Raw genomic sequence first — 15567 nt, forward strand, 5'->3', positions numbered from 1 at the left:
CTCTACCCCCCCCCCCACCCCCTCCGGGCCTACTTTCCTGCGCGGCCCCTGAACACCATGTTGAGTCGGGGCCGGCGCGCTAAAGAAGTCCCCCGCGCATGCACAGGTTGGCGCGGCGTCCATTTGGTACCTGGAAAGGAGGCTGGAGCGGCGTGAACCGCTCCAGCGCCGTGCTGGCCCCCTGTGGGGGACAGAATAGGTTGTACCCGGGCCCGGTTCGCGCCGTCGTGAAACGCGACGGTGTTCACGACGGCGCGAACACTTGGGCTCCATTTGGGAGAATTGTCCCCATTATGCGAATGAATAACAGAAAACATTCTCACCCAGGAGCGACGCTTCTTTCTCTCAATTAACTCAGGCCCATAGAGGGCGCCACTGCTTAGATCTTTACCGACACACAATTGGGTTTTGGTTACTCCTTCAACAAGAGCTCTGAGAGAACTGACTGCAAGAGGTTAGGCTATAAGGAGTGGAATCGCAGGCTGACGGCACTGCTGCAACAGTCCCTTTTTGAGAATTGACTTTGCGGACTGAAATATCAACCTCCCACATAAATCTATTTAGAAATTGCAGGAGCTGCTCCGCAGCAAGAGAAGATAATCACTGCCTCATGATGCCCACAGTAAAAACACCAACATAATCGCGATAATCCAAATCATCTTCCTCGGGCTCCCCACATACAGCTTGTTATCAATCTGCTTAATTTCATCTCTGGGAACAGAATTCATTTCACTTTAATGGCACTAATTATTTACGTGAAGTATTGTGCACAAGACCTCTTCTTCTCAGAGTTCGGGCTATGGAGCAAAAGAAAAGGATCAACTTTCATCACTATAGCACCTTTCGCATCTTCCACACATCCCAAAGGTCTTTGCAGCCAATGAAGGATAGTGGCTGTTGCAATTGTTGGAACTCATCAAGGTTCCTCGGGCCGCACCTTCCAAAGCCCACGGCCGCCATCATCTAGAAGGACAAGGGCAGCAGGGAACACCGCTGTCTGGAGGTTCCCCTCCGAACCACTCACCGCCCCCGACTTGGAAATATATCGGCCAGTCCTTCACTGTCGCTGGAATTCCCTCCCTAACAGCACCGTGGGTGTACCTACAACCTCAGGGACTGCAGGGGTGCAAGATGGCAGCTCACAACCACCTTCTGTATGGCAACTAGGGATGGACAATAAAACTCTGGCTGAGCCAGTGATTCCCATATCCCGTAAATTCATTTTTTTAAATGTAGGAAACAAGGCCACCTAATTGAACACAGCAATTCCCTACATACAATGTGAGATAAGATAATTTGTTTTTTGATGACGCTGCTTGTGGGGTAATTATTGGCAAAAGGACAATGGGGAGAATTCTTCTGTTCTCCTTTAAAGTAGTGGGTCTGGAAAGGTAGCCAATCCATGGCTTACAAGGGAAATTAGGGATAGTATTAAATCCAAAGAAGAAGCATACCAATTGGCCAAGAAAAAAACCCAGGTCTGGGGATTGGGAGCAGTTTAGAATTCAGCAAAGAAGGACCAAGGGATTAATTAAGAATGGGAAAATAGAGTACGAGAGTAAGTTTGCAGGTGGCACAAAAACTGACTGTGAAAGTTTCTATTGGTGCGTGAAGAGAAAAAGATTGGTGAAGACAAATGTACAGTCAGAAACAGGGGAAGAAAAAGGATCAACTTTCATCACTATAGCACCTTTCGCATCTTCCACACATCCCAAAGGTCTTTGCAGCCAATGAAGGATAGTGGCTGTTGCAATTGTTGGAACTCGTCAAGGTTCCTCGGGCCGCACCTTCCAAAGCCCACAGTTGATCCAGGCTGAGCAACTAAACACACACTTTAATTCTGTCTTCACAAATGAGGACACAGATAACTCAAATGTCGGGGAACGCAGGGTTTAGTGAGAGGGAGGAACTGAAGATGATCAATATTAGTAAAGGAATGGTATTGGGAAAATTGACGGGATTGAAGGCTGATAATCTACACCCCAGAGTTCTTAAGGAAGCGGCCCTAGAAATATTGGATGCATTGGTGGTCACCTTCCAGGATTCTGCAGACTGGGGAACAGTTCCTGCTGATTGGAGGATGTAGCTAATTTAACTCCACTATTTAAAAACGGAGGTAGAGAGAAAATAGGAAATTTCAGCCTGACATCAATAGTGGGGAAAATTCTAGAATCCATTATCAAAGATTTTATAGCTGAGCAGTTAGAAAGCAGTGGCAGGTTCGGACAGAGTCAGCATAGATTTATGAAGGGAAAATCATGCTTGACAAATCTACTGGAATTTTTTGAGGATGTAACTAGTAGAGGGGGGGGGGGGGGAGCCAGAGGATGTGGTATATTTGGACTTTCAGAAGGCTTTTGACAAAGTTCCACATGAGAGATTAGCGTGTAAAATTAAAGCACATGGGATTAGGAATAGTGTTTGAGATGGAAGAAAACTGGTCAGCAGACAGGAAACAAAGAATAGGAATTAGCGGGTCTTTTCCAAATTGGCAGGCAGGGAATAGTGGGGTACCGCAGGGATCGGTGTTAGGACCCAGCTATTCACAATATATATATTAGTGATTTATATGAGGGAACAAAATTGTAATATCTCCAAATTGGCAGATGACACCAAGTTGGGTGGGAGGGTGAGCTGTGAGGAGGATGCAGAGATCCTTCAGTGTGATTTGGACAAGTTGAGTGAGTGGGCAAATTAATGGCGGATGTACTTTAATTTGGATAAATGTGAGGTTATCCATTTTGGTAGCAAAAACGAGAGGGCAGACTGTTATCTGAATGGCCATAAATTAGGGGAAGGGAATGTGCAACGAAACCTGGATGTCCTCGTACACCAGTCACTGAAGATAAGCATGCAGGTACAGCAGGCGGTAAAGAAAGCAAATAGTATATTGACCTTCATAGCGAGAGGATTTGAGTACAGGAGTAGGGATGTCCAGCTGCAATTGAAAAGACCTTGGTGAGGCCACACCTGGAATACTGTGTGCCGTTTTGGTCTCCTTATCTAAAGAAGGATGTTCTTGCTCTAGAGGGAGTGCAGCAAAGGTTTTGCCAGACTGATTCCTGGGATGGTGGGACTGTCATATGAGGAGAGATTGAATCGGTTCAGATTGTATTCGCTGGAGTTCAGAAGAATGTGGGGGATCTCATAGAAACATATAGGGCGAAATTCTCCGGTATCGGCGCGATGTCCGCCGACTGGCGCCCAAAATGGCGCAAATCAGTCGGGCATCGCGCCGCCCCAAAGGTGCGGAATGCTCTGCATCTTTGTGGGCCGAGCCCCAACCTTAAGGGGCTAGGCCGGCGCCGGACGAATTTCCGCCCCGCCAGCTGGCGCGGAAATGACATCTCCGGGCGGCGCATGCGCGGGAGCGTTAGCGGCCGCTCACAGCATTCCCGCGCATGCGCAGTGGAGGGAGTCTCTTCCGCCTCCGCCATGGTGGAGACCGTGGCGAAGGCGGAAGGGAAAGAGTACCCCCACGGCACAGGCCCGCCCGCGGATCGGTGGACCCCGATCGTGGGCCAGGCCACCGTGGGGGCACCCCTCGGGGTGGGGCCGGAGAATCTCGCCCATAAAATTCTAACAGGACTAGACAGGGTGGATGCAGGAATGATGTTCCCGATGGTGGGGGTGTCCAGAACAAGAGGTCACAGTCTGAGGATAAGGGGTAGACTATTTGGGAGAGAGATTAGGAGAAATTTCTTCACCCAGAGAATGATGAGCCCGTGGAATCCATGACCACAGAAAATAGTGGCGGCCAGAACATTGTGGGCAGTATTCTCCGGTCCGTCAGCCGCGTTTTCCTGCGTGGCATGTCGGCGTCGCCGGCAGTGGGATCCTCCATTCTGGCAGCTGGCCAATGGGATTTCCCATTGTGGCCACCCCATGCCGTCGGGAAATCCGCGGGCGTGGGTGCAATGCCGGTGGAGGGTAAGATTCCGTCAACGGAGAATTCCGCTGACGGAAGCAGTTAGATACAGCACTTAGGGAGAAGGGATCAAAGGAAATGGGGGGGGGGGGGAAGCAGGGTTAGGCAATTGAGTTGGATGATCAGCCATGATCATAATGAATGGTGGAACAGGCTCAAAGGGCTGAATGGCCTCCTCCTGCTCCTATATTCTATGTTTTTGTGTTTCTATGTTTCTACATTTCTAGTAAGTGGGAGCATTTTACAATGACTGTGCAATGAAAATTAGCTAAATATGGGTGACATTGCATAAAAGTGTTGACATTATAACAAGGACAGATATTACACAATGAACAACCAGTCAACAACAAGAATAATAACATAGTTGAAACAAAAGTACCAACGCACTTTAAAAACTGACAGCGAGGCACATAAGGAGGTGAATGATGAAGGCAGGTTTCGAGCAGTATTGTGAAAGAGGTGATAATGTTTGGGGAAGGAGCTCCAGAGTTGAGGGTGTAGGTGGCTGGAGCAAGAATATAACAAGCTATTTGTTGTATATGCTTCCTCGCTACATTCTCAGAGTGGTGAAGCTGAAATCCATCGTGGCGTCATTTAAATGAATTGGAACTGTATCACCTTTGGTTGTATGGTGGAGATTAACAAGAAATGATGGTCTCTGTTTCTCGTTACTGATTTTATATTGGGACTGAAATAATTTGTTCTCTGATATGCAGTCGTTTTTGCCCAATCTCTCTCTTGGCCATAGTGGTTATGCGAAACCCACGCAAACACGGGGAGAATGTGCAAACTGCACACGGACAGTGACCCAGAGCCGGGATCGAACCTGGGACCTCGGCACCGTGAGGCAATCCTATGTACCTACATGACAAAGAAACTCCTGCATCACCATAACTATCACTCCAATAAAATACATTTCTTCTAATTCCTCCGCTCAGTTTAGTGACGGATTTAGTTTGATGGCCAGTCCTTACTGGTTCTCCAAGCAGAGAGAATAGTCAACCCTATTTACGCCATCAAAACGCTTCACCATTTCCTCATCTTTTACCTCTTTTATCAAAACTACTTTAATCACCGTTCCTTTGGATGTTAGCCTCAGATAACTTGAAATTCCATTCAAACTCCTTTCCCCTCTGTCAACATCAAGACTTTTTGCGCTGCTCAAATGAATTATTTTGCAAAATCTCAAAGATTGGATTGGATTGGATTTGTTTATTGTCACGTGTACCGAGGTACAGTGAAAAGTATTTTTCTGCGAGCAGCTCAAACAGACCATTTAGTACATGAAAAGAAAAGAAAAGAAAAGTTGACTCTTAGCTACCCTACCTGAAATGGCCGAGCGAGCTGCTCAGTTCAAGGACAATTAGGGAAGAGTAACAAATGCTGTCCCAGCCAGCCACACCCACATCCCAAGAACGAGTTAAAAAAAAGCTCCCTTTTGAAAGCCATGAATAAGTTTGCCTCCAGCACACTCTAAGGCAGCCAATTCCAAATCCTAACCTCAGCTCCAACACTACAGTGATTACACTGTAAACGTATTTCCTTGGCTGCAAGCTACTTTATAAACGCAAGTCATTCTTCCTTTATTCAACCCTATCTTCAAATAAATGGGTCTGGCTCACCTCGCCTGCAATGCTTGGAAATTGGGATTGTGCAATCACACAGTCGACTTCCACTTCTGGGTTCAATTCCAGAACAACTTGATGAAATTATTGGATTGGATTTGGATTGGATTTGTTTATTGTCACTTGTACCGAGGTACAGTGAAAAGTATTTTTCTGCGAGCAGCTCAACAGATCATTAAGTACATGGGAAGAAAAGGGGATAAAAGAAAATACATAATAGGGCAATACAAGATATACAATGTAACTACATAAGCACCGGCATCGGATGAAGCATACAGGGTGTAGTGTTAATGAGGTCAGTCCAGAAGAGGGTGTTTTGGGAGTCTGCTAACAGCGGGAAGAAGCTGTTATTGAATCTGTCCGTGCGTGTTCTCAGACTTCTGTATCTCCTGCCTGATGGAAGAAGTTGGAAGAGTGAGTAAGCCGGGTGGGAGGGATCTTTGATTATGCTGCCCGCTTTCCCCAGGCAGCGGGAGGTGTAGATGGACACAATGGATGGGAGGTAGGTTTGTGTGATGGACTGGGCAGTGTTCACGACTCTCTGAAGTTTCTTGCGGTCCTGGACCGAGCAGTTGCCATACCAGGCTGTGATGCAGCCAGATAGGATGCTTTCTATGGTGCATCTGTAAAAGTTGGTACGGGTCAATGTGGACATGCCAAATTTCCTTAGTTTCCTGAGGAAGTATAGGCGCTGTTGTGCTTTCTTGGTGGTAGCGTCGACGTGGGTGGACCAGGGCAGATTTTTGGAGATGTGCACCCCATGGATGAGAGACTGCTTTGCTCGTTTTTTGGAAGAATACTGCAATGCAATGATTTACCTCAGCCTCCATCCAGCTCGGAGTCTCAAGACGCTGGGGCACACCGAATCACTTCCAAATTTACAATCCCATGGAGAAGTCAGGAAATGTCACACCGCCACAGTAAGGGACATTGAAGAGTAGAGGGAGCTCACACGTTTAGCACTTACTGTCCTCGTCCAGCCCTGGGAGCACCTAATAATAACGCTGACTGCTGGAAATAGCTCACTCTCTCCCTTAAACATTCACCACCTCGACAGACGCAGAGGTTTAAAAGGAAATACAAATTTCCGAGCTCGACATCACCTCGCCCTCTCACTCTTTGAGCTGCAGGAGCATATTATGAGCGAAATTACAATATCAGATTGGCTACTTCCATTGCCAAGTCAATGACTTGGCCTCTTTTACTCTGAGTCAACTTCAAACACTCCCTTATGTGAAATGTCTTGATATGAAATATTAATTCCGCTTTTCTCTCTCCACAGATGCTGCCCGCACAACTTCCAGCATTTGCTGTTTTAATTTCAGATTTCCAGCACACACAATTGTTTTTTGCCAATCCTTCTTTGCTCCACTTTCATTGACTCACCCAAGTTAGCTCCTCCCTCTTCACCTTGTGGAACATCATCTGATTGACGTTCCTTCGTTGCATGGTCGGAGATGCAAGGAGGTCGGAAGAGCAGTTACCCCGTACGATAATCAAGTTGGATTTCTCTGCGAAGGGGAGAGAGGCAAGGAAGACATTGATTGGGGCTGAGCAACGGCTCCCAGGGATAGAACAATCTGTCCATTGTAGAAGCTGCTTGGTTTTCATTCTGATGCCCTTGGCCAGTTTAATCATAGTGTAGAAGGAGACCATTCAGCCCATTGAGTCTGCACCGGCCCTTGGAAATAGCACCCTACCTAAGCCCGCACCTCCACCCCTGTAACCCAGTAACCCCACCCAACCTTTCGTTTTGGTCATGGCCAATCCACCTAACCCGCACATCTTTGGACTGTGGGAGGAAACCGGAGCACCCGGAGGAAACCCACGCACACACGGGGAGAACGTGCAGACTCCGCACAGACAGTGACCCAAGCCGGGATTCGAACCTGGGACCCTGGAGCTGTGAAGCAACAGTGCTAACCACTGTACTACCTTGCCGTGCCCATGCAGGTGCTGATTAAAACCTACTTCACTTGAATCTGATCTTTTCACTCGTGACACCTCATCTTAACATCACACCCTCCTGAAATTCTAGGTGGAACACTAGTGGAGAGTTTTATTGCCTGTAGAACTATCCACCAGATGGTGATACTACTGTAAGAGAAATGAATGGAAACTTCTTAAGAGTAGTTGGGGGGTTACAAGTTCAGTATCATGGTGAGGCCACATCTGGATTATTGTGTGCAGTATTGGTCTCCTTATTTAAGGAAAGACGGGGATGCATTAGAAGCAGTTCAGAGAAGGTTTACCAGACACCAGGAATGGGTGGGTTGTCCTATGGGGAATGGTAGGTGAGGTTAGATTTGTATCAACTAGAAGAGTAAGAGGGGACTTGGTCGAAACCTTGAAAATTCTGAGGGGCGCTGAGGGGGTGGATGTGGCGAGGACGTCAGCGAATCCAAATTTTAAAATTAAGAGCTTGCTCGTTTAAGACAGAGATGAGGAGAAATGTGTTCTCTCGGAGAGTCGTGAGTCTCTGGAACTTTCTTTTTCAAATGGCAAAGGAAGTTTGGGCGAGATTCTCCGACCCCCCCGCCGGGTCGGAGAATCGGCGGAGGCTGGCGTGAATCCCGCCCCCGCCGGTTGCCGAATTCTCCGGCACCGGATATTCGGCGGGGGCGGGAATCGCGCCACGCCGGTTGGCGGGCCCCCCCCGCGATTCTCCGGCCCGGATGGGCCGAAGTCCCGCTGCTAAAATGCCTGTCCCGCCGGCGTAGATTAAACTACCTACCTTACCGGCGGGACAAGGCGGTGCAGGTGGGCTCCGGGGTCCTGGGGGGGGGGGGGGGGCGCGGGGCGATCTGGCCCTGGGGGGTGCCCCCACGGTGGCCTGGCCCGCGATCGGGGCCCACCGATCCGCGGGCGGGCCTGTGCCGTGGGGGCACTCTTTCCTTCCGCCTTCGCCACGCTCTCCACCATGGCGGAGGCGGAAGAGACTCCCTCCACTGCGCATGCGCGGGAATGCCGTCAGCGGCCGCCAACGCTCCCGCGCATGCGCCGCCCGGAGATGTCATTTCCGCGCCAGCTGGCGGGGCACCAAAGGCCTTTTCCGCCAGCTGGCGGGGCGGAAATTAGTCCGGCGTGGGCCTAGCCCCTTAAGGATGGGGCTCGGCCCCCCAAGATGCGGAGCATTCCGCACCTTTGGGGCGGCGCGATGCCCGGCTGATTTGCACCGTTTTGGGCGCCAGTCGGCGGACATCGCGCCAATACCGGAGAATTTCGCCCCTGATTCTTTGAATATTTCAAGTCGGAGCTAAATAGATTCTTGATTAACAAGGGGGTGAAAGATTATCGGGGTATGCAGGAATGTGAAGTTGATGTTACAATCATGATCTTACTGAATGGTGAAGCAGGCTCGAGGGGCCGAGTGGCCTAATCCTAATTCATTTCTATGGTCGTATGTTCGTACCACCACCATAATAGTGAGGATTTTGGCTGGGGATGTCAGGTCCATGGTTCATGCTGGGTTGAGTGGTGACTTTGAAACGATCAAAGTCATCGGTTAGTCTACAGTTTGGATTGATGATCAGTTTTGAGTGCCTCCCTTGATAACGGACATCATGGGGACGGGGCAGGATGGTTGGATAGAGCTAAGTGGCCCACCACTTCTTCACCCAAAGGGTTGTGAATCTATGGAATTCCTTGCCCAGTGAAGCAGTAGAGGCTCCTTCATTAAATGTTTTTAAGATAAAGATAGATAGTTTTTTGAAGAATAAAGGGATTAAGGGTTATGGTGTTCGGGCCGGAAAGTGGAGCTGAGTCCACAAAAGATCAGCCATGATCTCATTGAATGGCGGAGCAGGCTCGAGGGGCCAGATGGCCTACTCCTGCTCCTAGTTCTTATGTTCTTATGTTCTCATGGCTCAGCAGTAGCATCGTCACCCATAAGTTAACAATGCTTGAGGTCAGGTTCTAATCCAGAGACACGCAGGACACGCCAATGGAGTACTGAGGGAATGCTGCACTGTCCGAGGTGCCATCTTTCGGGTGAGGTTAAGCCAGGCTCCCCTGGCTGTCCACTCAGACAGCAAAGTTCCGATGAGGTGTAGTCACTTTCAACTCGGAGGCAGCATGGCAGCCCATTTGTGCACAGCAGGAACCCTAACAGCAAGGCGATGATCTTTTTGGGACAACTTGGAAATAAAGGAACTTTCCCACTGCCGTCTTTCATTAAGATCACAAGAATTGATAATCTTTTAAAAATTTAAAAAAATATATATTTAGTGTACCCAATTATTTTTTTTCAATTAAGGGGCAATTTAGCATGGCCAATCCACCCAGCCTGCACATCTTTGGGTTGTGGGGGCGAAACCCACGCAGACATGGGCAGAATGTGCAAACTCCACATGGACAGTGACCCAGAGCCGGGATCGAACCCGGGTCCTCGGCGCCGTGAGGCAGCAGTGCTAATCACTGCGCCACCAAGAATGGATTATCAAAGTGCTGTTCTGTGGGATCTTGCTGTGTGAAAATTGGCTGCCATGTTTCCCACATTACAACAGTGGCCACACTTCAAAATGACTTGATTGGCTGTGGGGGTCGTTCCGGGGATCGTGAGCTGGGCTGTACTTCACTGAGACAATACTGGCAATAAGAGGCTTTGGTTGTAAGTTACTTGAAAAGCCACGGCTCGTTTTATTAGAAGAAAGATGATTCGGCGGAAATCTGTTAGAGTTTTCAAGACTACAAGGAGCTTTGATAAAGGACACGGGAAAGATCTGTTGCCGCTGATCAATGAATCAAAAAGCAGAGGGCATAAGTTTAAAATCATCATCAAAATTACAAAGAAAGATGTGAGGAAGATGTGCTTTATGCCGTTTATAGGCAAAGTGCTGTATTATACCTTTTCAACAGAAATGGGATTAATATTTAAATAACAACATGTAGAAAAATATGGAGCAATGCCAAGGTAATGAGACCAAGTACATAGCTCTCCCAATATGTGGATATTGTAAAGCACAGAAAGGGTTAATGTAATGTTACTATTCTAGTCACTAGATGGTGCTATAGAGCAACCATATAAATATCACTTGCCTCCTTGATTTCTGGAAGATAGAAGAGATATATGGGATACATGGAGAGAATGGAAGAGAGCAAGACAGAGTAGTTGTGAGATAGTCTAACCAATAGCATAGTTAAAAGTGTAGATCTTTACTTAACTAATTCCTTAGTAATATATTTGAATCTAATTCAGTGCAGTGTAATAAATTAGCTTTGTTTATTAAACACAGCGTGCTGGTCTTTGTTCGCACTACAGCCTTCACCATCCTGAAAGAACTAAAACAAAGAACACATTTTATTTTATAAATTTAGAGTACCCAATTATTTATTTTTTTTTTTTCCAATTAAGGGGCAATTTAGCGTGGCCAATCCACCTAACGTGCACTTCTTTGGGTTGTGGGGTGAAACCCACGCAGACACAGAGAAAATGTGCAAACTCCACACGGAGAGTGACCCAGGGCCGGGATTCGAACCCAGGTCCTCAGCGCCACAGCCCCAGTGCTAACCACTGCGCCACATGGCACCCTGACAGAGACCTCCCTTACACAGGTCTGATGGGCCAAATGGCCTCCTTCCACACTAACATTCTACTATTCTGTAAGGTCTCTCCCAGTCTCCAGCGCAATAGCCAAATAACCTGCCAACACTCACTGCCTAGTGTCAATCATTAATAATGGCCCCTTGGGTGTGGTAGCAAGGAATTGGCAATATCAGTTAATGCCTTAATCTGAAGATGAACAACAGAAACTTGCCTGTCCTTTTGTGCATTAATCATGCCCAGACGCTTCACAGGAGAGATTATCGGACAAACTCTGATCCCGAGTCAATAGGTGTGGCTCGGTCAGTAGCGTTTGATATCTCACAGCTCTGGGTCCAAGTCCCACTCCGGGGCTTGAGCACAGTGGTCAAGACTGACACTTGAATACAGTACTAAGGGAACAATGCACTGTTGGAGGTGCTTGTCTTTTGGATGGAACGTCAAACCAAGGTCCCATCTGCCTTTTGGGGCAGGTGTGAAAGATCCCACGGATTATTTTGAATAAAAGCAAGAATCCCTTGCATTCCGGCCAATATTTATCCCCCCCAACTAACATCACAAAGAACAGTTACGTGGTCATTATTGCACTCCTGTTTCACCCATGAAAATGTTGGTGGGATGCTGATGTTAGTCTGTGATGCAGATGCTAACAATGTAGTTGTCAATCATTCGGAAGCTGGAGGTAATTTTTAAGGCGTGCCTTAAAGGAGGGGGGAGCAAAAGAGAGCCTTAAGGAATCTGAGAGAGAAAATTGGGAAATAAAGACCGTTTTTACCTTTTGGTCGAGGTGGACAACAGGTGTTGAGCTGGATGCTGACTCCTTCTGACATGAGGCCTGTTCTGTGATAGTAATTCAGAAGCTCCTTCAGGCTCTCAAACTGGCGCTGCACGCCAGCCAGAGAATAATTTTTCTCCTTTATAATTAGACAGTCCTTGTAGTCTTTCCCGCATTCCGACTGCATCAAATGAAAGAGTTTCATCAAACGCACTGAAATCCCAGTGGAATTAGTAGACATTTCCTCACAGAAGGAGGCCACACGGCCCATCATGCCTGTGCTGGCTTGAAAAAGAGTTATGCCGCCTAATCCCACTTTCCAGCTCTTAATTCATAGCTCTGGAGGTTGCCGCATCTCAAATGCACAACCCGGTGCTTCTTTTAATGAGCTGTGGGTTACTTCCTTTACCATCCCTTCAGTCACCCTCTGAGTGGAAACATTCCCTTCAACATCTGGCTAATCCTTCCGCCAATTACTTTAAATCTGTGCCCCTGATTACCAACCCTCTCTGATGCGGAGGAAGTGGGTCATAGGAATACAAGGAGGCCATTCAGCACTTCAAACCTGTCCCGTCATTCAGTCAGATCCCTGCTCACCTGTATCTGAATTCCATCGACCAGCTTTAGGCCTTCATTCCCTTACCTAACAAGAATACCTGAGCAGAGGCTGCAAATGGCCTCCTTTGGAGTCAAAGGATTTTCTTATGCGTCTAACTGAACGGTGGAACAGGCTTGAGGGACTGAATAGACTTCTCCTATTTCTTTGACGTAAGGTTACTCTGTTCAGGAATGATCAAAGAGAGCCGTTATGATCTACCTTGTAATGATGTGAGGGGTTGTTACTGTTGAAGTCTTGGAGGTGGTGTGGCCAATATGCCATGGAAATCACCTCACCCTCACAATTTGGGATGAAGCCCTGTGGCCTAGGGCTGGCAGAGCAGATCCCCTGGAATTTCAAGTCAGTGGTCTCTGAATGTCAACAGGATATTGGACAATGGGAAAGTCAGGGCTGATCTTCATCTCTTCCCCAGCCAACATTCACACTTGACCCCACACCCAGCAGTGGGGTGCACTGGGCAGTGATAAGCTAGTGGGAAAGGCCCAGCAGATCTCTTTCCCACACTTCCCAACTCAGGGTCACTGTGAATCCTCCATTCTATCGTTCATGCCATCACTTTCCACCTGATTCACCACCGACCCCAGGGACAACCTGGGACCTTCCTCAGCTGCTTGGGACTCTACTACAGACAGAGATGAATGTAATTCAAAACCTAATTCAATTGGCATCTGTAGTGTTCAATAGGTCAATTGTTTTATGTTTGATTATGTGAATCCGGTAACTGACCTGTGCTCACTGTGCTTGATTGGTTAAGCCCGGCCGTTGACTCAGAGTTATGTAAATAGAAACTGAGCTGGCAGGATAGTGCAGATATTTTAAAACATTGTCTAAAACTCAATAAACAAAGCTCCTGCACCCTTAGAAACTAATGTCATCTTTGCATTGCTTTGAGGCAAATCAAATATATCAAGTATATAACCAAATTTTAAGATGGCGACTTACTTCAACGCAAACGGTCAGGAAGTACTTGTTGAACTCCTTAGGGCTGCACCGAAGGATGTAGAGGCCTCTTCGGTTTCCAAGTTTTTTCAACTTATACACGGCAAAGTCAGAACTGTTAGGAAGAGCAATCAATTTTAAATAAGGACAAGAGACTAAAAATAACCGTAGACCCTTTCACAGGGAACAGGGGTGCGGGAGGGTAGGTGGATGGAACTATTGCTAATTGGGGTTTTCAGTATGGCTTTGGTTTGGCCTTTGACGCCTCACTAAAGTTGGGACATTTCCATTGTTATTGCAGGCTCCCCCTGGCCCCCATCCTGAGTTGGACTGACAATGACCAGAAATTGAGTCAGAACTTGTTTGGCATTTTAAAAAACCTTTTTGCATGTGCGCAAGACAGAAGAAGCCCACTCCGGTGTACCAGGCAGATAACCGAAAACTTGGTCATAAATGTAGTTTCTAAGGCGTCTCCTCAGAGATGAGAGAGAGGTAGAGAGGCACAGCATCTTGGGGATGGAAATACAAGGCTTAGGGTCTAGGCAGCTGAAGGTACAGCCATCAAAGGTGGAGTGATGGAGATCAGGGATGCGCAAGGAGCCAGAGTTGGAGGAGACAGATATCTCAAGAGGTTTGTAGGGCTAGAGGAGATTATAGAGATAGCGAGGGGTGAAACCATCACAAGAATTGAAAGCAGGGATAAAATTGAGGCATTGCTGGATTGGGAACCAATGCAGATCAGCGAGCGATGGGGGAGGGCCAAGGGCACTTGGTGCAAGTTAGGCGTTGGATGTTTATTCATGTGTATAAAAGGGTATTGAAGATGAGGAGAAAGAGAGCAAAATGGAAAATACGTGGGCGGGGTACTTTGTGGTGGGACTCCAACATAATGGACGAGACCTTCTGGATTCTCACGCCAGAGGGATCTTCTGGTCTTGCCGCGGGTTACTCGGAATGTGGGGTGGATTAAATTAGAAATCCCATTGATGATTGTGATGTTGGACTTGATAGCGGCAGGACAAGTAGATCCCACTGCCGGCCAACAGCAGGTCACCTTCCGACATCGAGAAACACACCATGGGAAGGCCAGAGAATCTCGCCCAATGCCTCACATAGCAACTGCAGAAATTATACCCGACCCTCATGACCTCCCGAGGAACTGAATGAATGATAGGCAGGGCAGCATGGTAGCACAGTGGTTAGCGCTGCTGCTTCACAGCGCCAGGATCCCGGGTTTAATTCCCGGCTTGGGTCACTGTCTGTGCGGAGTCTGCACGTTCTCCCCGTGTCTGCGTGGGTTTCCTCCGGGTGCTCCGGTTTCCTCCCACAAGCCCCGAAAGACATGCTGGTTAGGTGAATTGGACATTCTGAATTCTCCCTCTGTGTCCCCGAACAGGCGCCGGAATGTGGCGACTTGGGGCTTTTCACAGTAACTTAATTGCCGTGTTAATGTAAGCCGACTTGTGACTCTAATAAAGATTGTTATCATTGTTATTAATTTTTTAAAATAAATTTAGAGTACCAATTCATTTTTTCCAATCAAGGGGCAATTTAGCGTGGCCAATCCACCTAACCTGCACATCTTTGGGTTGTGGGGGCGAAACCCACACAGACACGGGGAGAACTTGCAAACTCCACACGGACAGTGACCCAGGGCCGGGATCGAACCTGGGTCCTGAGCACCGTAGTCCCAGTGCTAACCACTGCGCACGTTCCGTATTATTAAAGGTGATGATCCACTTTCGCTCGGTCAGTTGTAATGCCCGACCCTTGAACGTACGTGATTGGTCCATGGCAGTTGTGTTCAATGTGTTCCAACAGCTTGGGTGGAGCCACCTCTTTGCAGAAATAATGATGTGCATCGGCCGTCAGCCTGTAATAGCCATCGATAAGAGACACGAAGGAGAGGGCCTCTCTCAGGGTGGGAAACTCTGCCTCCTGTGGTCGCAGGAGTGGAACAAGTTAGACAGAGACAGGATGCAAATCAGAACAAAGTTATACCTCTAATCTCAATCTCTCCGCCCCATGTATTGCCGTCTTTCTCTAGTTTAGACACCGCTACTGATATTGTTCCTCTGAACTTTTCACTCCTGCCTCTCCCAACTTCTAAATACCTGCCACAGCCAGCAGCACCCTTAC

At 47.8% G+C, this 15567-nt stretch overlaps 1 protein-coding gene across 2 annotated transcripts in view; it reads right to left on the reverse strand.

Annotated features, from left to right (window-relative positions):
• The window catches only part of LOC140394981 (tyrosine-protein kinase JAK2-like), a 109233-nt gene that overhangs the window by 33449 nt on the left and 60217 nt on the right, over positions 1-15567 (reverse strand). For both annotated transcript variants that reach the window (XM_072482248.1, XM_072482249.1), the window contains 4 exons: positions 15209-15366; positions 13432-13543; positions 11871-12051; positions 6940-7064 (listed from right to left, as the gene is read on the reverse strand). In XM_072482248.1, coding sequence (XP_072338349.1) covers positions 6940-7064; positions 11871-12051; positions 13432-13543; positions 15209-15366 — 576 coding nt within the window. The remainder of the gene's footprint in view (positions 1-6939; positions 7065-11870; positions 12052-13431; positions 13544-15208; positions 15367-15567) is intronic.

The sequence above is a fragment of the Scyliorhinus torazame genome, chromosome 18, assembly GCF_047496885.1.
Source record: "Scyliorhinus torazame isolate Kashiwa2021f chromosome 18, sScyTor2.1, whole genome shotgun sequence".
NCBI lineage: Eukaryota > Metazoa > Chordata > Chondrichthyes > Carcharhiniformes > Scyliorhinidae > Scyliorhinus > Scyliorhinus torazame.